The sequence below is a fragment of the Magallana gigas genome, chromosome 1 (genome assembly GCF_963853765.1).
Source record: "Magallana gigas chromosome 1, xbMagGiga1.1, whole genome shotgun sequence".
NCBI classification, from domain to species: Eukaryota; Metazoa; Mollusca; class Bivalvia; order Ostreida; family Ostreidae; genus Magallana; species Magallana gigas.
Window position 1 is genome coordinate 71,015,006 of NC_088853.1, and position 25,309 is coordinate 71,040,314.

General features: G+C 35.2%; 1 protein-coding gene and 1 long non-coding RNA gene across 7 annotated transcripts in view; both read right to left on the reverse strand.

The window, feature by feature from the left end:
• Window positions 1–25,309, reverse strand: part of LOC105327130 (multiple epidermal growth factor-like domains protein 6) — a 148,754-nt gene that overhangs the window by 59,176 nt on the left and 64,269 nt on the right. For 5 of the 6 annotated variants that reach the window (XM_066074341.1, XM_066074326.1, XM_066074315.1 and 2 more), the window contains exon 2: window positions 855–1,082. The exons of the other annotated variant lie outside the window; for it this stretch is intronic. In XM_066074341.1, coding sequence (XP_065930413.1) covers window positions 855–1,082 — 228 coding nt within the window. The remainder of the gene's footprint in view (window positions 1–854; window positions 1,083–25,309) is intronic. 6 annotated transcript variants of the gene reach the window in all.
• Window positions 22,491–24,467, reverse strand: LOC136272607 (uncharacterized). Its single transcript, XR_010710570.1, has 3 exons — window positions 23,530–24,467; window positions 22,851–22,910; window positions 22,491–22,717 (listed from the first exon to the last, which is right to left on the reverse strand). It is a non-coding gene; the product is annotated as an uncharacterized lncRNA (long non-coding RNA).

Below are 25,309 nucleotides of genomic sequence, written 5' to 3' on the forward strand. Positions count from 1 at the left end.
CATTTGAAAACCTGTTTATGTTATTGAATTTAGAACCATGTATGTAAATGACCTGAGATGAATTTATTATCATATAAATGCTTAAACTATAAAACCTCGGTGATGTTATGACAGACTGAGAGTCTAATAATACAAATTTGTGTGTACGTTAAATATCTCAAAAAGTACACATAACACGTGGGTTTAGGTTGTCAGATTGCACAAAAGAAAAGCACATGTTTCCTGCAGATTATCACTGATATTTCATTCATACGTATATTTTTTGTTTTAAATTGTTCCATTAAAAGCACTTTTCTCGTACATTGTAAATGTCCCGAAGAATCAGGTTTTGCCATCTCCAATCAAATGAGAAGTATCGTTGTATATTTTTAGAGTGTATACATATTTCTTAAACTCTTAAAATGCTTTAGTTACGTGTATGTGTTTTTAAATACATTAAGTATTCTAACAGTCGGTTGCTATGTAGAATAAAAATAAATGACTAATGTGGTGTTTTTAAAGTTTTAAAGCGGGTGCAAAAGCAGCTTTCTTACTAAATTTCAGCATCAACTTGTGTTCAATATTTTGTTTCATAAGCGATACAAACATGAGAAATTATTTGTATTCAAACAAACGTGGAAAATAAAGGAGCTACTGTACAGTGTAAATAAACAATGCACGGCATTATACAAAATTCAACAAATAAACATGCATAATAACTTTTTTAAATATCATTGTCAAATCCTGGTAGGATCTTTTTAATCAAACACAACAGGATACTTCTTCAATATAATAGTCAGTGGAGATAAATATAATTTGAGTTTTAACAGACTGTTTTCTGATGGTAAATATAAAATAATAAAATGTGACTATACCCTGTAATATTTTCCCCGTCCTGAAGTATATGGTGATGTTGTGGATGCTGTGGATGGTGGTCAGGTTCACCCACCAGGTGGCGGTTTGTTTCCAATATGATACAGCACATTGACCTCCATCAAAACTGAGGTCTGATTTACGTCCGTCCACAGCGTTCCTGGCGTCATATCGGTCGTAACCTCTGTATGGGTACTGTAGGTACGTTGGTTTGTTGAGGGCGACATTAACTGTGAAGATAAACACACAGTATTATACTATAGTGCCATTCTCGGGATGTATATCAACACATGATGCTTTGGTAATTAAAAACATAACTATACATAAAAAAGTTTAAATATGAATTAGATAAATACATTAACCTTTATAGTAATATAAATAAATCCTAAAGCTTATCAGAAATGTTTATATTTTGGTTCAACCGAATTTAGAAATTTTAGAAACAATTTGAATTTTAACCCCTCTTGGGTCAATTAATTCTTCCTGTTTGATTTCATGCTTTTTGCAGAGTAGTATTGAACCCAATACACAAACAAAACAAAACCTTAAATAGCCACCCTCTAAAAATCCAGAATTAAGAATAGAACGTTTCCTGTCTTTTGAATGGACTTTGAATGCTGAGATATCGTGTCAAGATACATGTAGGCAGCGGCACGATATAGAGCCACACTGCATGGTCAATGGCCCTATCACCGAGATGTAAATGCCATCAACTGCATCTGTTGATATACCGGTATATACATGAAAGGAGACTGGAAGGCAGACTTTTTATACATCCTAGATGCCGTCATTCATCTGACGCGCAACATGGAACTACTTTATCCTCTATTCACATTATGTTTAATTTTTCTATACTCATTAATACCAGAGGCGGATCCAGTATTTTGGGAAAGGGAGTTCTAGTCGATGAATATCATTTACGTGTAAAATTAAGTGATTGTTAAGGTTGTTATTTTGTTCTTCACATTTTTGGAATAAAGAAATATATAAGCCCCATCGGGATTCGAACACATGAATGACATTTTTTAATTCATTTTGTAACTCATTGCACCACTCTGCTTTGTAACAGTTTTGGGAAGAAAACATTTATAATATTTTATTTGATTTCATTGTTTATATCGATAGGAAGTCTTTGGCAACAAGAACGTGCTTCTTCCTTACAGTTTATTTTTGGAATTTTAACGTTCTACTCGATAGCGTAGATTTCTTGCTTGTCAGTTCAAAACTTACAATCGATTTTCTTCAGGAAATACAAAAAAAACTGTTGGATATTAATATAAATTGTGGTTTTAGCGGCAAAGCTTTATGTAATTTTTTTAATTTTCCACATGCTTACTTTCAAACTTAACACTGGAGTCTGAAAAAGATTACTTTACTTAAATGAAATATAGAGTTTTGTTTATGAAACTACGGTCCATTATACGAAACTCTTTTATATAAGCGATTTCTAAAGTTTGTATTATAGATAATTATAGTATTTAGATTTATGATGGAACATGCCTTTCAATGAGAACTTCAAGTTTAAACGAAAATATGTCTCAGAGAAAGGAAGGGGGGGGGGGGGTTCCATATAGTTTACGCGTGGGTTTTGTAACGTGTTTGTGTTAGGTGCTGTAGATCGGTCTGATAAATGTGTTTATATACCTATACCTGTACCTATACATGATAAACAATTTGCATGAAAGTTACCCTAAAATCACGAGTCAATAAATACATATATTTAGAAGGATTACCCATATATAACATACTAAACATGTAAATCACAAAAGAGGTCGGGACTCTATCTGTGTGACGTATCCTAGGGCTTTATCTGAATCACAGGTCGCCGCCTCGAGATCTGTCCTGATACGGAGCTATGCCTATAGTAGGGCTGTTCCCCTGCATCCGACACAGGCTGCACACAGGTACGCACAGTTGATAAAAATCAAAAATAACTATTAACAAACTTAGCATTGGTCATTTGGTTTGGGCAGGGTTGGCTTTCGAATGACGAGTTTCATGGATGTCCAGGAGGGCAAGGGAACTAAGGAGGCTGATCTAGCTGGGACCCAAGTTTAAAAGGATATAAATGTGCAAGAGGGTGGAATTTGAATAATTATTTTATTTTGATATTTATTGAACGTTTATATAAAAAGAAAAGTGTCTGTGGTTTTGGGGGATTGAACCGGGTGCCTTTGGTGTGTGGGCTTGGGACTTATACCACTAGGCTAAGTCAGATTTATATTTATAGTTACATATTATCTTTATTATCGAAAGTACATTTAGGTTTTTGGTTAATTATTCTGTGATGTCATAGAAAGATTGGCATTCTGGGTAATTATTGCCTAGCTCATTTTCATTTTCCAAGAGAAAGGCAAAGAGAGAAGTCAAGAAATTTAACATTCACAGTGTGTCCTTGCTTAGGTATGTGTATTTGTTAATTTCTTTGCTTATTGCAATGAAAGTGTGTGTTTATACAAATTTTATTTTCTATTTAATATTGAGATATATAATTGTGTAAAGTTTTTGAATGACAATAGGCCTAGACAAACCTGTACTTACATGTATTAGACAAAGGAAAAGGGTAATACTATAGATAAATGAATAATAAAGAGTATTGAGAGAACATGTATAATTATGATATTTACATTGTATATTACACGTGTGATAAATAGATTGTATTTAAATTTTTAGGATCTGTCAACATCTATGTATATAAGGAAATAAAGAACCTCAACACAATATTCGGAGTGTTACAAATGCAGTAGGAGGTCAGGTGTACAATAAGACTGACCGGCTTTTAGACTTGATAACGCCTTTTTATGCCGCCAGTGCACAGCACTCCCCACGCCCGGGTAGTGAATGATAGTACTGTAATAGGGTAGGTAGACATTTTCCTTACCCAGGGGTGAGTGGGAATAGGGCTACTTTAAATATGCGTTTGAAGATGCAGCTGAGACTGGCAAATCACGGGCCATGGAGTCCTCCCGGCGGACCAAAATTGTGCCCGAATTAAAAGCACGGGTTTTAGCTTTGGAGTCACAGCTTGCCTAGATTACAAAATTGTTGGTGAAGGTATCAGGGTCCTTGTGGGAAATCACTCTCAGGGATTAAGTCCTAGGGGAACGCGCACGCCATCCAGCCTCTTGAGGCAAACACGGGTTCACAGTCTATGGGTCAAGGAGCAGTAGACACTGGGGACCCTTTATTAAATGCTTAAATAAAAAGGTTTCCCAGGGTTGCCAACACTGTGATCCCTGCTCGAATGGCATCAATATGGGGAGGGTAGTCAAAATGAGGGTGGTTCTCCTGGCCAGAGACGCAGGCAAGGATAGCATCCATGGTTGGCATTCCCAGACCACTGGAAGACTGGAGACATTAGGGCAGGCCACGTTTCGGACAGCAATGTTGGGACACGTGAATTGTATGTCAGAGTAATGGGGCCGTACTTTGGTGGAAACTGCTGTAAGGTGGGTCCGTCAGAGCCGTCAAGCGTCAAGATCCTCAATACACTTGCTGCATCGTGATTCTTAAAGACTAGCAAAGCATAATCTGCTACAGAGGCCAGAGCCTGTTGCTCATTTAGCTATTGCCAGTAATGAGTGATGCGTGGAGTCGAGGGGGGGGGGGGGGGGCTATACCCCTAGTCCTCGCGTTCGTCAGATGGGGTCTGCTTTATGTTATGCATGCAATCAGCACGGGTGTTTAAAGCGAGATTGCCTAAACACATCTTGGACCCCTGTGTGCCACTGTAAGCCCCTGTCACCCCCTGTACACACCTGACATCCCTTGTAAGCCACTGTACTTCCCTGTGTATGCCCCTGACGTCCCATGTACGGCTTTTGACCGGGTTATTTGTACAATATTATTTTCTCAATTCAACTATTTAAATCACATATGTTATATTTTGAGCTATAAGTCAATTTTTGTACTTAACAGCGCCAAATCACAAGACACACTGTTGTTGTAATATTAGAAATCACATTTTTAGTTAATTATAATTGATTGATACTGAAATAATCAAACACTAAAGACATGAGATTCATCGGGTGGTAAACTAAAGGCGGGGATTATTTTCGATAGGTGTGAAAGCCTTTAGGGCATGTAGTCCTTTAGAGTTTAGGAACACGCCACTCCATTATGCTTGAAAAACAGACATAAAAATTACAACATGGAGTAAATTATTCATTTTTAAAATTGTCTACATATAGATGTAAACTTTTACTATGAATATCTTAAACCTATCAATCGTATGAGTCAGGGTAATTAATAATGAAATACAAGCAAAGATCAAGCGCTACACATGCTGTTTAGCATTTAATTTTGAATATATATTAACATATAGGTGCACACTAAAACCAGTAAATCAGACAGAATGTGGAATTTATAAGTAGCCATATTCAAATAGAGTACGCCTTTTTTCTTTTCTTTTTTATATCCAGTTCTTTGGTATACATGTACCTGTATTAATTTCCCTTGAATAGCAAAACAAGCTTTAATAGCTTATATAATTTTGTCTAAGAAATCACTGTTGTATGTTTGTTCAATAGGTTTTTGACCAGCTTTGTGGACCCTTGAGTTAAAAGTTGAGTTGAGTTAAAACCGATGAATCATTCTCATAATCAATTTTATTAATTTTTCAAACCTAATTTCAATATCCCTTTTTACTGCTAAATGGAAGATATCAAAGATAATTTAATTCATTGCCAGTGAACAAAAATCTGCGTTTTACAAAAGAACCTACGACAGAGTCGTAAATACTTTCAGTTTCATTGAATGATATTTAAAGAACAAAACTTAGAGATAGCCATATTTATAGGACTACTCTGATGTCCATAATAATATTTTACAGCCAAAAAATGAAATATTGATTTGTTTGTTTTTAATCAGCATTGATTCATTTAATTTGGTCGTAAGTCGTAAGATCTGTTTTAAAACGCAATCCTTCCGCCAAGGCCAGAACATGTCAATGTGTTGTTTTTTTATACATGTAGGAGGTTATATAGATATTGGTCGAGAAATAAAAGAAACTATAAATCATATGAGAGAGAGAGAGAGTTAGAGTTTGACAGAGTTTGCATTGATTTTTAGGTCACCTGAGTCACTCAGGTGACCTATTGCAATTGGTCTTCGTCCGTCGTCGTGCGTCGTGCGTTAACAATTTTACATTTTTAACTTCTTGAAAACTACCAGGCCAATCGTTACCATTTTTGGTGTGAAGCATCTTTATGGTAAGAAGAATCTAAATTGTGAAATTTATGGCTCTACCACCCCTGGGGTGCCACGGGCGGGGCCAAATATGCAAAAAAAGCCATATTTTCAAAAATATTCTTTTCTACTCCCACGCATGTGAGGAAAAAACTGGTTGCATGGTTATGATGTCCATGAGGCCCTCTACCAAAATTGTGAAATTTATGACCCCTGGGTCAGGGGTTCTGGCTCTAGGGTGGGGCCAATATAGGCATATAGTAAAAATGTATTAGATCTTAGAAAATCTTTTTCTCTACTACCATATATATTTGTTGAATACTAAATGCATGATTATGATGTCCATGAAGCCCTCTACCCAAACTGTGAAATTCATGACCCCTGGGTCAGGGGTTCAGGCTCTAGGGTGGGGCCAATATGGCCATATAGTAAAAATGTATTAAATCTTAGAAAATCTTCTTCTCTACTCTCATATATATTTGTTAAATACTAAATGCATGATTATAATGTCCATGAAGCCCTCTACCTAAATTGTGAAATTCATGACCCTTGGCTCAGGGGTTCAGGCTCTAGGGTGGGGCCGATATGGCCAAATAGTAAAAATGTAATAAATCTTAGAAAATCTTCTTCTCTACTCCCACATATATTTGTTAAAAACTAAATGCATGGATATGATGTCCATGAGGCCCTCTATTAAAATTGTGAAATTCATGACCCCTTTGTAAGGTGTTCAGGCTCTAGGGTGGGGCCAATATGGCCATATAGTAAAAATGTTTTAAATCTTAAAAAATCTTCTTCTCTACTCCCACACTGCAAAAAAACTGAATACATGGTTATGATATCCACAATCTCCTTTACCTAAATTGTGAAATTCATGGCTTCTGGGTCAGGGGTTCAGGACATGAAGGTGGGGGGGGGGGGCAATATGGCAATAACGTGTTTATGCATATAATGTTTAAAAATCTTTTTCTCTATTCTCACACATCTGTATAAAAAAAAGACTACGGTAATAATTATATTTACCAGAAAGTCCTCTAATGAAATTTTAATTTTCATGTCCCGTGGGGTATGGGTTTTGACTCTAGGGCAGGTCCAAATGGATGTATAGATGTTAATGCATATAACGTTAAAAAATTAATTTCTTTACTCCCACACGCCTGAAAGGAAAACTGAATTCATTATTTTGTAGACCAGATTTTTTAGTTTTTCACCAAAATTATAGGTTTCACAGTTCATTTTTAATTAAATGTGCTTGTCATTGCCAATTTAATTTTTTTTTACTCCAGTATGAAACCTAATAAATTAGATGCATATATGAGACTCCATGACAAGTTTGTGTATGGGATATATGCTACTCAGGTGACCGCTAAGGCCAATTGGCCTCTTGTTTAATTTAATTTTTCTATTATATAGTTCACCCGGGTATTAATTTTCTAATAAGTAAACATGCAATCTTTATTTCATTGCCAAACCTTTATCAATCTGCAGCCTTGTTAGAACATTTCATTTCTTTTTTAATACCACGCCAACACATGTACACAGGACTTTTTGGGGGGGCTACGTGCCTTATGGTTAAGTCTAACTTTGCACTAAGCCCCCCCCCCCCCCCCCGGTTCCGCCGCCTATGTGATTCGTGCATTTCTATACTTTGTATTTACTTTCTGTACTGTAAACACAGATATTGATACATGTTTATGAAACATGCACATGTTTCTGTTATAAGATATAATAAGCATTATTTATAATTTTACTGAAGTTATACGTTATATTACAAAATCAGTTTAAAATCCAGCACTATGGTGCACGTGATTGTAATATATTTTTAAAATCTGATTATACATTCGTAACGTTATATATATGACATATGATTGATGTAGAAAGTATTCCAAATAATTAAAATTATATTTTGTTTAATTATCAGTCCGACGTGTACGTCTTTTAACGCGTTTGTATTTTAATTTCATAAGTATTCTTAACGTACTGTTCATCGTATGACCAATCAGTGCACATGTGTAACTGTAAAATAATTGCCTCAATTCATCGTAGTTGTAAATTGACCGTACGGATGAACGCAGTTAACCGGACCCCGTTAATTGATCGGCATCTAATTATATTTGTGATTTCTGTGTGTTCATGCAGAACCTGCTTTGTGATGAACATAATATTTTCACACCTCTATATATTGAATAAGAATATGACCGTGCTTAGAATCCCGGTGAAAATTGGACAAGTCAAGACTAACTTGTCAGTAAACTATATATGGCTCTATCATATTTAGTTTGGCAAAATCATCAGTACATGTAAATACAATATGGTTAAAGACAAAATCTGATACATATGTCTCATTAGAATTTCTTTAATTTCATTAGACATTTGTAACCAAACGGTCGGCCATTTTTTTTTTAAATCACGTGTTACAAATTCAATTGTAACAAACACACGCCAATATATATACTTTGTCGTATTTAACCAGGAAATACTGACTCCGACAGTTCTTATATAAAATAAATATACATGTAAAAGGTATCTTTTCGGTCAAAAATGATAATTTTGATTAAACATTTTTTATTTTAAACTATCCCAAGATACACTTTCCCAAGATTTAGCGGGTTCTGATTGGTCAGTATTGGCGCACTATATGATTCCGAGCAAAGGTTAAAATGGACAAGAAGGTGCTGTTGTAAAATGGAGAATTGAGAAGCATTAATAGCCTCTACAACAAGGAGATAATTCAGGAACGAAGAACTCATGTCAATGTAACTTAATTCACAATATAGATACTCCCAATAACATTTTCAAGGCTCTAATTTATCTCTCATTCGTAAACGAGATCTCGCGCCATCAAATCAAGATGGCGTCATTTTTTTCAAATTTGGTTCGGCATTTTAATTGTTATTACCGTATCTCTTTAAAATATACGTTTGTACCAAGTTAACCATTAACCAACTTTGTATGCATGATAATCAAGATTATCCAGGGTATACACATGTATAATTATATAAACGTCCCTAATATATGAATGCTTGGTTGGTAAACAAGACGAACAATGAATCTTTCGCACATTATACAATTTATAAACTCTAAATGTAACGTAAATATTAACAAAAATTATTAATTAAATCCGGAAAATGAAATCTTTTTTTTTCACGTTTTTCTTTTTCAGCACAGACAGCATACAATGTCAATGTTTCCGGGGATTAGTTGCATCCTCTGTTCGGTGATTCGGGTGAATGTTTTGACCAGCTGGACGACGTGAACGCAAGGTATTGCTTTGAAATTGATTATGTTAACCATTAACTTATACATGTGTAGGATGTTTATAATTTACTGTAGTAATTCTTGGGAAATCCAGGTCTAAGTTCTTGAAAAGGAGGTTGATGGGGGTTGGGGGTGGTGAAACACACTTATTGTTGATAAGTTTTTCCATTGTTCAACAAACAATAATTGAATCAAAATGAAATTAACATTCCTTTAAATACAAAATGAAACATTTTAGACCAGGTACTACTGTAGTCATTATATGACATAGTTTAAACAGCAACTGGCAACTGCATAGTAGCTTCTGTATTCAGAATTTTATTCAGAATGCTTTTATTACATGTTAGGCTGAATGTTTATTGTTTAAAAATCTAAATGAAACTTTATTATTCTTGTTTATGACAAATAGAACAGACATAAAGTACAGCCCAGTGAAAGGAACAAGTTCATCGCAAGAAGAAGAATTTTAATGCCACCACTGTCAAGAACTACTAAGTCTGATGTAACCATGATGTGATCATATGAGTGCTTCACCGGTCTGGACAATGCTCGAAAATCCCCCAAAAAGGCCTATTTCCATAAACTACGACTCAGGTTACATCAACAACAGCCAAGGACACTCCTTATTGATTCGAATGGACACATCTCTACGACCCGACTAAACCTCTGCAGAACAAGACTTTTTAACTGTAAAGTATTCTCATTTCAAAAAACCTATAAACTATAAAAGTACTTTTTTTATATGATCAAATACCTGTATATTACAATGTCTGTCTGTAAGCTAGAATCTTAGAAAATCACATGGTTTTGACTTATTAAATGATTGATTAGACCTTGCAGGTATTAACTTTCATTTTCTTAAATAATTAAGGTCTTCCGTTTCCAACGGAAGACCTTATTGTTTTTCTTAGGTTTCTTTTTCCCTATTATTATTATTATTTTTTTTTTTCTTACCGATTTTGTGCACGCGATTTCTCGGAAACGGCTCAACCGATTTACGTCAAATTTTCAGTTCTGATAGGTATTGATCTGAACCTTGTTGGAAATTTTTTTGGTTGATGACGTCACTTCCTGTCTCGAGATATCGTGGATTTATCAGTTTTTATAGGGGTATTTTGTACCGAGAACTCCTCTTTTACCATTGAAGATATGATGTTGAACTTTTCAGGGCTGATAGACGAAAGACTGAAATAGTGTCTAATGGTCATTAATCATCTTTATCTCAAAGAGCGCCGAAGCTCGCCCGAGCTTGAAAATTAAGATAAAAAAGGCGTCATGATTTTTCTTGGTTTTCTTTGAATATCTCTTTTCTTCAAAGCATTTTGTTAAAACATGTAGAACAAAAAAACTTAATTAAATCAAGAGCTTTAATTTCAGATCATGAAAAAGGGGCTAGCCCTTCAAATTAGGGGCTGAGGGGGCTCTAAAGTCTTTTAATGATAACTTTTTACCGTGAAATATTTTGTGATGAGTTATAGAAGCAATTATGTTTATTCTTAGGTTATTAACCTAATAATGGCAATCATTTACTCCTATGTTACGTAATTAGGGATTTTAAGGGGCCAGAAGTCCAAAACTTTGATGTTCTATATCTCAAAATAAAGAAACATTTGGATAAGCAATATTGAACAAAAATGCTCAAAATATTGAGCTTAACAATCTGAAACCATAATTTCCTTGTTATGCGGTCCCTAAAAGGAGTTACGGGGTCGGCCCCTAAAACGACCCTCTCCCGATATCTCGAGAACGGTACACAATTTGTAAACACCTTTTGAACAAAATGTGTTAGAATTGACAAGAGCTTTCATTTGAAATCATGAAAAAGGGGCTGGCCCTTCAAATAAGGGGCTGAAGGGGCTCTAAAGTCTTTTAATGATAACCTTTTACCGTGAAATATTTTGTGATGCGTTATATAAGCAATTATGTTCATTCTTAGGCCATTTACCTATACATGGCAATAATTTACACCTATGTTACGTAATTAGGAATTTTAAGGGGCCAAAAGTCCAAAACTTTGATGCTTAATATCTCAAAATGAAGAAACATTTGGATAAGCAATATTGAACAAAAGATGCTCAAATTATTGAGCTTAACAATAATCAACCATAATTTATTTGTTATGCAGTCCTTAAAGGGAGTTACAGGGTCGGCCCCTAAAACGACCCTCTCAAGTAATCTCGAGAACGGTACAAAATTTGTAATTACTTTTTGAACAAAAAGTGTTTGAATTGACAAGAGCTTTCATTTGAAATCATGAAAAAGGGGCTGGTCCTTCAAATAAGGGGCTGAGGGGGCTCTAAAGTCTTTTGATGATAACTTTTTACTGTGAAAGATTTTGTGATACATTATAGAAGCAATTATGTTCATTCTAATGTCATTTACTCTTATGTTACATAATTAAGGATTTTAAGGGGCCAGAAGTCTACAACTTTGATGCTCAATATCTCAAAATGGAGGAAAACTTTGGAAAGCAATATTGAACAAAAGATGCTCAAAATATTGAGCTTAACAATGTACAACCATATATTGTTTGTTATCTGGACCCTAAAAGGAGTTTTAGGACCGGATATCAAAACGATTTTTCCCAGATATCTCAAAAACGGTAACCAATTTCTAAACACTTATTAGTGGTACACAAAAATACCTTTTGACTAGACTGAATGAAAAGGAGCTGATCCCTCAAATAAGGGACACCAAAGGGATAGATAGTCTTTCACCCATTACTCATAGATCCCGCCTCATTTTCCGGATCATTCCGTTGGCGAAGATCAAGCGTAAGGTCATTCCATATTCTAAAAAATCGGACGGAAGACCTCCTCGTTGCTCGCAACGAGATCGTGTCTAGTTTGTTATATTATTTGCAAATATTGCATAAAATATTAGACTCCATTTTCTTTGTTTAATCATTTATTGATAACTTAGTTTTTATTTGCAACAATATATGAAAAATTGAGAAACCAATCTTAAATGTAAAAACACTGCATTAGGAGATAAATGCATGGGTCATAGAAATGATAAAATACACCAAACAATATTCAATTATGTCGTATATGAAAATATATAAAGACAACATATACCCCATGTATTACAATTTTTATATAACAAAATTACTTGCATGGAAAGTTGTTTCCATGTGGGTTTTATCAACCGGGTTTTCCAACGGAAAAATCCGGTTATTAAAATGGTGAAAATGGCGGGCGGGCGGGCGGGCGGCTGCCAAAAGGGTACCCTCATTGTACGGATAACTCCTCCTACAGTTTTCAAGATACGAAGTTGTTCTTTTGCAGATCAATTGTACATATATCAGAGGTGTGCATATTGCTAGGATTATTTAGATTTCAGATTATTTATGAAAATAATACGAGATTTTGAACTTAGTCATTTTTTGGCAAAAATTTGTATATAGGGTACCCTCATTGTACGGATAAATCCTCCTACAGTTTTCAAGATAGGAAGTTGTTCTTTTGCAGATCAGTTGTACATATATCAAAGGTGTGCATATTGCTAGGATTTAGATTTCCAATAATTTATGAAAAAAATACCAGCTTTTGAACTTAGTCATTTTTTGGCAAAATATTGCATATAGGGTACCCTCATTGTACGGATAACTCTTCCTACAGTTTTCAAGATACGAAGTTGTTCTTTTGCAGATCAATTGTACATATATCAGAGGTGTGCATATTGCTAGGATTTTGATTTCTGATTATTTATGAAAAAAATACCAGCTTTTGAACTTAGTCATTTTTTGGCAAAATATTGCATATAGGGTACCCTTTCACCTTATCCATTTCACTGGATACGGGTTGACATGGATTATGGATACAGTTCACATAAAAGAAAACCTGGTTTGCTGTCACATTGACAGCTTTTCACTTGTTTTAATCTGTGTTTTGTAACTAATATTGGAATTAACTTTTATATCATATTAAGTAAAATGCTGGTATTGATGAGAATTGTAAGGTGAATGATCTGTGTGATACTTTGTATTTTATACAATCATGCTACAAAAAGCAAGTACATGTACATGTAGCAATACTTGACATATATTAACAATGTATATTTTACTTCATGTCTTGGATTTAAAAATATTAATGTAGGTAAAGTAGTAAAATGTAGGAAGGTAAACCATATAGATATATATATATATGAAAATTATGATGTACACATTTAATCATTTATGCTGATTGCAACACCCTTTATTCCTGATGAATATTCTATGTATATATATATTTATATATATAATATATATATATATATATATATATATATATATATATATATATATATATATATATATATATATATATATATTTATATATATATATATATATATATATATATATATATATATATATATATATATATATATATATATACATAGAATATTCATCAGGAATAAAGGGTGTTGCAATCAGCATAAATGATTAAATGTGTACATCATAATTTTGCACATGATTTGACAGACTGCTCCATTGTTAGCTTTTTATTGGCCAACAAGCTTTTCATATCTCCCTCTGGGTCATCTTTTAAATACTGACAGGCTTATGATATTAAAATCTGATCAGTTGGTACATCATGGGTGGAAATGAGAAGTTCACTTTGAACTTAATGGATTATCAAATAAATGATATCAAATCCTGTTCTATTGTAAAACATTAGATTATATTACTAACAAAGAAAAGGTTTATCCCAACTTGTAAGTGGGTCACTTTGACCTCATTTTGGAATTTATTGACATACATATTCAAATCAAATCTGGGTCATACCTCTATAGTCAACTACTATCTTGTAGTGTATTTTTTTTTTTTTACAACAGATGGATACTTTAGACTTTTCAAAAATATTTTTATTGTGTACATATTCATTGTAGTTCAAAACAAATTGAGACAAGTGTATCATGTTCATGTAACAGTGAAGTTTTCTTTGTTTATTCATGTACATGCAGTTATTTTGTAAATTGCATTCATATTTTTAAAAAAGTAAGATCTTTGTTGCATTTTTAAAATGAGATTTGATAGGCATTTAATCGAGATGAAAAAAATACAAATGTAAAGATTTCTAGGGGAGTTTTTTTTTTTATTGTGCAATTTTATCATTTTTTAAATAAAAGTCCCTAATAAGGGAATTGCCATATGGATGTTAATCCATAATTGTATCTTGGCTGTATTTTATTTATTATTGGAAACAATTTCAGATTTTTGAACAAAATAAATTTGGAACTGTTTGAAATTGTTTTGTTTTTACATAAATTAGAAACCTTGCTCAGCTTTTGTGAAAGCAAAAATATAAAAAGTTTCAGTAAGTTTCAGTCGCGGAAACCATTTGTAAACAATATGGATCCCAAACGTATATGGAGATTGAAACTATGCAAAAACTTCAAGTTTCAGTAAGTTTCCATTGCGGAAACCATTTGGATTCATGGACAGCCTAAGTTTCAACACTGCGGAAACTTAATGAAACTTGAAGTTTCCGTGCTGAAACCTGTCGGAAACTTAAAGTAACCTTAAGTTTCCGCAGAGTTTCAAAGGGTTTCCGCAGCGCTGAAACCAGATATTTTATCCAGTGATGGCAAAATTAATAAAATTAGGCCAACCCTCCTCCCGCCCTCCGCCAAAAAAATGGATATGTTTTAAAAGCTATACCATAACATATTTAAACTTAGGGTTTAAACTATTGATAGTGAAATATTCCAGTATTTAAAAGCATCAGGTGGAGATGCACAGGGCAAGCAAAATCACTGCGAAAGTTATTGTATTATAACTAGTCTAATTATATGTTCTGCGTTTATATTTAAAAAAAAGAAAATTGTTAAGTAAGAGAGAACTAACATTTATTTGTATATAAGAGCATTTGCAGATGATCTTTTTTTCGATCAGGGGGTCAGATGACCTAGAGCTCCTCAGGATATTGAAGCTTAAAAATTACACGGCAAAATTAATAAAAGTTGGCCAACCCCCTCCCGCTATCCGAAAAAAATGGATATGTTTTAAAAGCTCTCTACCATAACCACATTTCTTAACTTTGTGTTTAAACTATTGATAGTAAATATCCCAGGCTACAAAAGCATCAGTAGGGAATTCACGAGGCGAGCAAAATCACTTAGATCTGCGAAAGTTATTGCATTATATATATTCTGCGTAATGAAGTTGGAGAGAATATAGCATTTATTTGTATATACAAGCATGATGTTGCTAGGATACAGGCATTCTGATCCTTGATTTGATTAGTTAATTTAGATATTGAATCTCGAATTTTGAATCTTAAATTTCATATTTCGAATCTCGTATTTTTAGTCTTGAATCTCAAATGAGCCCTTTGGGCTTTCGTAGATACCAGAGTTATTCCATTAAATCACTCTTAGATATATTTTAGTCACATATCAGTTTACGAAATGCAGAGCTTCAACAGTGGAACGTAAACGCGTTCCTATAGGAATTTCGTCGACCTCACTGTAGTGATTGTGTAATAAGGGTGCAAGTCAAGTACAGGCATCAGATTTCCTGAAGGCGCAGATAAGTACAGACATGCCGAAGATAAAGATAAAGGGAATGAAAACTAAAGTGGATGGTTTATTACATGGGCGACTATAAGATTATCTTAGAAGCACCTTCTTCCATTGCTGTAAACATTCCACAGCCCAAAAAAAAAATAGCAAAATATTCTTATGTTTATAATCAATAGTCAATTTTCTAACAGGGTGATTTTATAGTCATATTACATTGTTGAATATTGCAGTTCTCAAAAAGATCCTTAACAATTGTTTATATATGGGATATAAAACTACATCAAACTTTGAACCTTCTTGTGAGGCCGAATAATTGTACTGGGGCCAAAGTCTTAACAGTTATAAAGAATCATCTGCCTGATTAGTTTCTGAGAAGAAGATTGTTAAAGATTTACTCTACATCTTCCTATATAACTTTGACCCCCCCCCCTCATCCATTGTGGCCCCACCCTACTTCCAAAGGTGTTTTTCACAACTTTGAATCCACACTACCTGAGCATGCTTCCACACAAGCTTCAGCTTTCATGGCTGATTAGTTTCTGAGAAGAAAATTTTTTAAAGATTTACTTTACATCTTCCTATGTAAAACTTTAACACCCCCCCCCAATTTGGCCCCACACAAACCCCAGGGATCATGATTTTCACAACTGTGGCTCAACATTACCCGAGGATGCTTTAACAAAAGTTTCAGCTTTCCTGGCTGATTAGTTTCTAAGAAGAAGATTTTTAAAGATTTACTCTACATATTTGTATATAAAACTTCGACCCCCCTCCTCCTCATTGTGGCCTCGCCCTTCCCCTAGGGGTCATGCTTTTTACAATTTTGAATATATACTACCTGAGGATGCTTCCAAACAAGTTTCAGCTTTCCTGGCTGATTAGTTCTGAGAAGAATGTTTTCAAAGATTTACTCTATATATTTTTCTTTTCAACGTTGACCCCCTATTATGGCCTCACCCTACTTCTGGGGGAACATGTTTTTTACAACTTTAAATATACACTACCTGAGGATGCTTTCACAGAGGTTTCAGCTTTCCTGGCTGATTAGTTTCTGAGAAGAAGATTTTTAAACATTTACTCTACATATTTCAATTTAAAACTTTGACCCCCGGTTTTGGCCCCACCCTACCCCTGGTGAACACGATTTTCACAACTTTGAATTAGTGCTACCTGAGGATGCTTATACACAAGTTTCAGTTTTCCTAGCTGATTAGTTTCTGAGAAGAAAATTTTTAAAGATTTACTCGATATATTCCTATTTTAAATTTGACCCCTCATTATGGTCCCACCCAGCCCCTGGGGGGTCATGATTTTCACAACGTTGAAATTACAAGAAGAACATTTCAAAAGATTTACATTGTATACTTTGACCCATAGTGTTGCCCCACCCTACTCCCGAGGGTGTCATTATTTTACTAACATTGAATCTACACTACATGAGGATGCTTCCACACAAGTTTCAGCTTTCCAGACTGATTAGATTCTTAGAAGAAGATTTTTAAAGATTTACTCTATATGTTCATATCTGAAATTCTTACATTCCTATGAAAAAATTCTAACCCCCCCCCCCATTGTGGCCCCATCGTTCCCAAAGGGGTCATGATTTTCACAACTTTGAATCCACTCTACATGAGGATGCTTCCACATAAGTTGCAGCTTTCCTGGCTGTTTATTTTCAAGAAGATTTTTTAAAGTTTACCCTATATGTTCCTATGTCAAAATTTGATCACCAGTCTGGTTTCACCCTATCTCTGGTGGTCATGAATTTCACAATTTTGAATCTACACTCCCTGAGAATGCTTCCACACAAGTTCCAGCTTTCCCGGCTGATTAGTTTCTGAGAAGAAGATTTTTAAAGATTTACTCTTTATGTTCTAATGTTAAACATCGACCCCTAATTTTGGCCCCACCCTATACCCAAGGTGTCATGAATTGCACATCTTTGAATCTACACTACCTTAGGATGCTTCCACACAAGTTTCATCTTTCCTGGCTTATTAGTTTTTGAGAAAAAGATGTTTAAAGATTTACTCTATATGTTCCTAAATTAAACTTTAACCCCATTGTGGGCTCACCCTATCCCCGGGGGTCATGAAATTCACAATTTTGAATCTGCATTGACTGAGGATGCTTCCACACAAGTTTCAACTTTCCTGGGTGATTAGCCTCTGAGAGGATTAATAAAGATTAACTCTTTATTTTCCTATGTTAAACTTCGATCCCCCATTGTGGCCCCACCCAACCCCGTGGGGTCATGGTTGTCACAAGTTTAAATCTACACTACCTGAGGATACGTCCACACAAAGTTCAGCTTTCCTGGCTGATTAGTGTCTGATAGGAACAGTTTAAAAGATTTACAGTGTATTCTTTGACCTCCATTGTTGCCCCATCCTACTCCCATGGGTGTTATTATTTTACCAACATTGAATCTACACTACATGAGGATGCTTATACACAACTTTCAGCTTTCCAGACTAATAAGATTCTGAGAAGAAAATTTTTAAAGATTTACTCTATATGTTCTTATCTTAAATTTGTACATTCCTATGAAAAACTTCTAACCCCCACCCCCCCCCCCCCGAATTGTATCCCCATCCTACCTCAAGGGGTCATGATTTTCACGACTTTAAGTCCACACTACCTGCGGATGCTTCCACATAAGTTGCAGCTTTCCTGGCTTTTTATATTTGAAAAAAAGAGTTTTAAAGTTATACTCTATATGTTCCTATTTTAAAATTTGATCACCATTCTGGGTTCACCCTATCTCTGGAGGTCATTAATTTCACAACTTTGAATCTACACTCCCTGAGAATGCTTCCACACAAGTTCCAGCTTTCCCGGCTGATTAGTTTCTGAGAAGAAGATTTTTTAAGATTTACTCTATATGTTCTAATGTTAAACATCGACCCCTAATTGTGCCCCCACCCTATACCCAAGGTGTCATGAATTGCACATCTTTGAATCTACACTACCTGAGAATGCTTCCACACAAGTTTCATCTTTCCTGGCTGATTAGTTTTTGAGAAGAAGATGTTTAAAGATTTACTCGATATGTTCCTAAATTAAACTTTAACCCCCATGGTGGGCTCACCCTATCACCGGGGGTCATGAAATTCACAATTTTGAATCTGCATTGACTGAGGATGCTTCCACACAAGTTTCAACTTTCCTTGGTGATTAGCTTCTGAGAGGATTATAAAAGATACACTCTTTATATTCCTATCTTAAACTTCCATCCCTCATTGTGGCCCCACCCTACCCCGTGGGGTCATGATTGTCACAAGTTTAAATCTACACTACTTGAGGATACGTCCACACAAGTTTCAGCTTTCCTGGCTGATTAGTGCCTGAGAGGAACAGTTTAAAAGATTTACAGTGTATACTTTGACCTCCATTTTAGCCCCACCTATTCCCATGAGTGTTATTATTTTACCAACATTGAATCTGCACTACATGAGGATGCTTCCACACAAGTTTCAGCTTTCCAGACTAATTAGATTCTGAGAAGAAGATTTTTAAAGATTAACTCTATATGTTCTTATCTTAAATTTGTACATTCCTATGAAAAACTTCGAACCCCCAACCCCCCCCCCCCCATTGTATCCCCATCCTACCCCAAGGGGTCATGATTTTCACGACTTTGAATCCACTCTACATGAGGATGCTTCCACATAAGTTGCAGCTTTCCTGGCTGTTTATATTCAAAAAGAAGAGTTTTAAAGTTTTACTCTATATGTTCCTATTTTAAAATTTGATCCCCATTCTGGGTTCACCCTATCTCTGGAGGTCATTAATTTCACAACTTTGAATCTACACTCCCTAAGAATGCTTCCACACAAGTTCCAGCTTTCCAGACTTATTAGATTCTGAGAAGAAGATTTTTAAAGATTAACTCTATATGTTCTTATCTTAAATTTGTACATTCCTATGAAAAACTTCGAACCCCCCCCCCCCCCATTGTATCCCCATCCTACCCCAAGGGGTCATGATTTTCACGACTTTAAGTCCACACTACCTGCGGATGCTTCCACATAAGTTGCAGCTTTCCTGGCTTTTTATATTTGAAAAAAAGAGTTTTAAAGTTATACTCTATATGTTCCTATTTTAAAATTTGATCACCATTCTGGGTTCACCCTATCTCTGGGGGTCATGAATTTCACAACTTTGAAACTACACTTCCTGAGAATGCTTCCACACAAGTTCCAGCTTTCCCGGCTGATTAGTTTCTGAGAAGAAGATTTTTAAAGATTTACTCTATATGTTCTTATGTTAAATATCGACCCCTAATTGTGGCCCCACCCTATACCCAAGGTGTCATGAATTGCACATCTATGAATCTACAATACCTGAGGATGCTTCCACACAAGTTTCATCTTTCCTGGCTGATTAGTTTTTGAGAAGAAGATGTTTAAAGATTTACTCGATATGTTCCTAAATTAAACTTTAACCCCATTGTGGGCTCACCCTATCCCCGGAGGTCATACAATTCCCAATTTTGAATCTGCATTGACTGAGAATGCTTCCACACAAGTTTCAACTTTCCTGGTTGATTAGCTTCTGAGAAGAGTATTAAGGTTAACTCTTTATATTCCTATGTTAAACTTCCATCCCCCATTGTGGCCCCAACCTACCCCGTGGGGTCATGATTGTCACAAGTTTAAATCTACACTACCTGAGGATACGTCCACACAGGTTTCAGCTTTCCTGGCTGATTAGTGTCTGAGAGGAACATTTTAAAAGGTTTACATTGTATACTTTGACCCCCATTTTAGCCCCACCTACTCCCATGGGTGTTATTATTTTACCAACATTGAATCTACACTACATGAGGACACTTCCACATACGTTTCAGCTTTGTAGACTGATTAGATTCTGAGAAGAAGATTTTTAAAGATTAACTCTATATGTTCCTATCTTAAATTCTTACATTCCTATGAAAAACTTCGAACCCATCCCCCTCCCCATTGTGGTCCCATCCTCCCCTAAGGGGTCATGATTTTCACAACTTTCAATCCACACTTCCTACGTATGCTTCCACATAAGTTGCAGCTTCCCTGGCTGTTTATTTTTAAGAATTATTTTTTTAAAGTTTTAATCTATTTGTTCATATGTTAAAATTTGATCACCATTTGGGGTTCACCCTATCTCTGGGGGTCATGAATTTCACAACTCTGAATCTACACTCCCTGAGAATGCTTCCACACAAGTTCCAGCTTTCCCGGCTGATTAGAATATTTTTAAAGATTTACTCTATATATTCCTATGTTCCCCCATTGTGCCCCCACCCTACCGCCAGGGGTCATCATTTTCACAATTTTGAATCTACACTACCTGTGGATGCTTTCACACAAGTTCCAAATGTCCTGGTTGATAAGTTTCTGAGAAAAAGATTTGTAAAGGTTAACTCAATATGGTCTAATGTTAAACTTCAACCCCCCATTATGCCCCCACCCTACCGCCAGGGGTCATCGTTTTCACAGCTTTGATTATACACTACCTGCAGATGCTTTCACACAAGTTTTAGATTTCCTGACTGATTAGTTTCGTTCGAATGCTAATCTTCGACCCCTAATTCTGGTCCAACCCTACCCCCGGGGATCATGAATTTCACAGCATTGAATCTACACTCCCTTTTGTTCCTAAATTAAATTTTGACTCCAGTTGTGGCCTCACCTTACCCCCGGGGGTCATGAATTTCACAATTTAGAATCTACATTTCATGAGGATACTTCCACACAAGTTTCAGCTTTTCTAGTTGATTAGTTTCTGAAGAGAAGATTTTTAAAGATTAATTCTATATAATCCTATGTTAAACTTCGATCCCAAATTGTAGCCCCACCCTACCCTGAAGGGTCATAAGTACACAACTTTGAATCCACACTATCTGAGGATGGTTCCACACACGTTTCAGCTTTCCTGGCTGATTACTTTCTGAGAAGAAGGCTTTAAAAATGTACTACTCATATTTCGATGTAATACTTTCACCCTTATTTTGGCCCCACCATACCCATGCGGTCATGATTTTCACAATTTTGAATCTACACTACCTGTGGATGCTTTCACACAAGTTCCAAATTTCCTGGCATCAAAAATTTCGAAAAGTGCTGGGAGATTGAAATATTCAAGAAAGAACAATTATTAAATTCAACGTTCATAGTGTCTGAACAGCATTTTGCAAGAAATTCCCACAATTAACGCTTATTTATATGAATACGTAGCGATTTCATACAGCTCCCAGCACTTTTTGATATAATGGGGATGTAATGGTAAGACATGTAAATTTTCAATATATTTGATCAAGTGTGTGCCCTTGCACTACTGCATTTTATCTGGCCCATTTCATTTTCGGCGTCATTTGCGTTAAATTCACATGCAACACTGACTAAGATCATGATTTTAATTTTCATTCATAAAATAATAAAAAGCTGCGATTTTCACTGAAATAATGTTAGAATGCTATCTCTGTTCACACCGTCATCATTACCAAATTGTTGAAATTGGAAAAAATAATTCATCTGTTGCCGTCATATAAGGGCGGGGGGGGGGGGGGGTAGCATGGTTAAATGATGAGTTTGTAATTTACACATTTATGTTTCATAATGGTTTATGTTATTTTGCTGGTAAATAAATAAGAAATACTTTTAAATACTTTACTCATTAAATTGTTTTAATAAAAGAAGAAAGCAAGAAAAATCAATTTTTATCAAGAATTTATTATAATAATCAACTTGACAAATACTATAGAGATTGTTTTTCTGTGACAAACTGTTCAACAAGACTAGGGTTTTCTGAGTTTCAGTATTATTCAAACATGATGTGGAATTTATTGCAATTGACTAATCTTCTCGCCCAGTGCATGTTCTTTTCTTCTGTCTTTTTATATTAAGAGGCAGTGCAGTTGAAGAAAACCAATGCCTGAAATGATTAATATTTATCAAATTATCAAATTTAACTTCAATAAGTATCAATGAAAAACACATTCTAATATGATTTAAAAAAAATAACCAACCAATGAAGTTAGTGAGTAAAAGAAATATTTAAAGAGTACCTGCTTTTTATCAACACCCCAAAACGTGTCACCAGTGGACCATTTACTTCTTAAATAACCCTGAAAATGAATGATATGTCACAATTAGCAAACTATTGTGCTAAACATAACATAAAATTGGAAAATTACTCATTATGCATACTAATAGAAGTTTTAATTTCAATATCACAACAGGCATAATCAAATGTTTATTCTTTAAAATGTGTGGAAATTCTGTTTTAACAACACTTTAATTTTGTCTATTCATGTAATCTTCAAAAATAAGGCTAAATGAAGTAATACATTTCGATTTACAAAAACAACGATGCAGTCTTGTCTATATTCCATCCAGATCCTCACAGTAACCTTTGTAGTGCTAGCACATACAGTGTTTGGACTTTCCATTGTTTACATTTTCTTTGGACATGAGGAAATGCGAGCTATAATACTTTCGCGATATAAGACCATTAAACAGCTACAATGAGCCTCAATACACTTTATGATCAAAATTAGCAAAACGCATAACATTTACTTTGCCTGATCGAGTCACCAAACTGATCTTTAAACACAATATTACATGGAAAACAAATGTAAAAAAGTAAACTAAATCGAAGCCGAGGAATTTCGCTTCGTTTCTGTTTCATCCCGCAGTATTAAATAATATAAAACAAGATTTAGGGAAAGTACATATAAATCCTACCTTGTTTAGTTGAATCATATCCCGATTTCCATCCACGCTGGTTGTAAATAAGTTAAATTCTCAGACATATCACTGAAGTCCACATGTTTATTCTGATCACAGCTGAAAGCGCCGATGTGACGTAGTCAACCTCGACACGTCATCAGACGACTTAGGAATTTTATGATTTCGCGAGATATAAAGAATAGTGGATGTTTTTATTTCAATGCACCTTTCTTTCTTGAAACAATCTTATCCAATAATTAGTCGTATTGATTTTTATAGATCTTTGTTAATTGCCAAAACACTCATATCTCGTTAAATCTCATGAATAAGGGGCGGGGCTTATGCAAATTTTTCTAAATCACACGTGGTAGAATTCTGATACCTTCCTTAGAATAGCTGAGTGATAAGTTTTTGAGAATAAGATTTTTAAATATTTAATCTATGTATTCCTATGTTAAACTTCACCCCCCCCCCCCTCTGTTGTGGCCCTACCCTACCGCCAGTGGTCACGATTTTCACAACTCTGTATCTACACTACCTGAGGATGCTTTAACACAAGTTTCACCTTTCATGGATGATTAGTTTCTGAGAAGAAGATTTTTAAATATTTACTCTATATGTTCCTATCTTATACTTCGACCCCCAATTGTGGCCCCACCCTACACTCGGGGGGTCATGATTTTCACATCTTTGAATCTACGCTACCTGACAATTCTGCCACACAGGTTTCAGCTTACCTGGCTAATTAATTTGTGAGAAGAAGATTTTTAAACATTTACTCTATATGTTCGTATGTTAAACTTTGACCCCAATTGTCGGCTCACCCTACCCTGGGGGTCATGAGTTTCACAACTTTGAATCCACACTATCTGAGGATGGTTTCACACAAGCTTCAGCTTTCTGAGAAGAAGGTTTTAAAGATTTACTTCACATATTTCGATGTTAATTTTGAACCTCCATTAGTGCCCCCCCCCCCCCCCCCCGATTGCCGTGAATCCGGGTTTTCACAATTTTGAATCTACATTTCCTGAGAATGCTACCTCAAAAGTTACAGCATTCCTGGCTGATTAGTTTCTGAGAAGAAGATTTCTAAAGATTTCTTCTTTATATTTTTTTGTGAAGTTTGACCCGCAATTTTGGTCCCTCCCTTCCGCTGGGGATAATGGCTTTAAGAACTGTGAATCTACACTACCTTAGGATGCTTCCACGCAAGTTTCAGCTTTCCTAGCTGATTGGTTTTATGAAAGACAATTCTTAAAAGATTTACTCTACATATTCCTATTTTAAACTTTATCCCCTCATTGTTGCCCCACCCTACCCCCCAGGGGTCATGCTTTTCACAATGTTGATGATGCTTCCTTCCAAGTTTCAGCTTTCCTGGCTAATAAGTTTCTGAGAAGAAGATTTTTAAAGATTTACTCTAAATGTTCCTATGTTAAATTTTGACCACCGAATGTGGCCTCACCATAACTCTGGGGATCTTGATTTTCACAACTTGGAATAAATATTTTTTAAGGATGATTCCACAAAAGTTTCAGCTTTCCTGGCTGATTAGTTTCTGAGAACAATATTTTTAAAAATTTACTCTATATGTTCCTATGTTTATCTTTGACCCCCAATTGTGGCCCCAACCGACCCCTGTTGATCCCGATTTTCACAATTTTGAATTAACACTTGTGGCCCCATTCTACCCCCGGGGGTCATGATTTTCACAACTTTGAGTCTACATTTCCTGGGGATGCTTCAACACACGTTTCAGTTTTCCGGGCTGATTAGTTTCTGAGAAGAATATTTT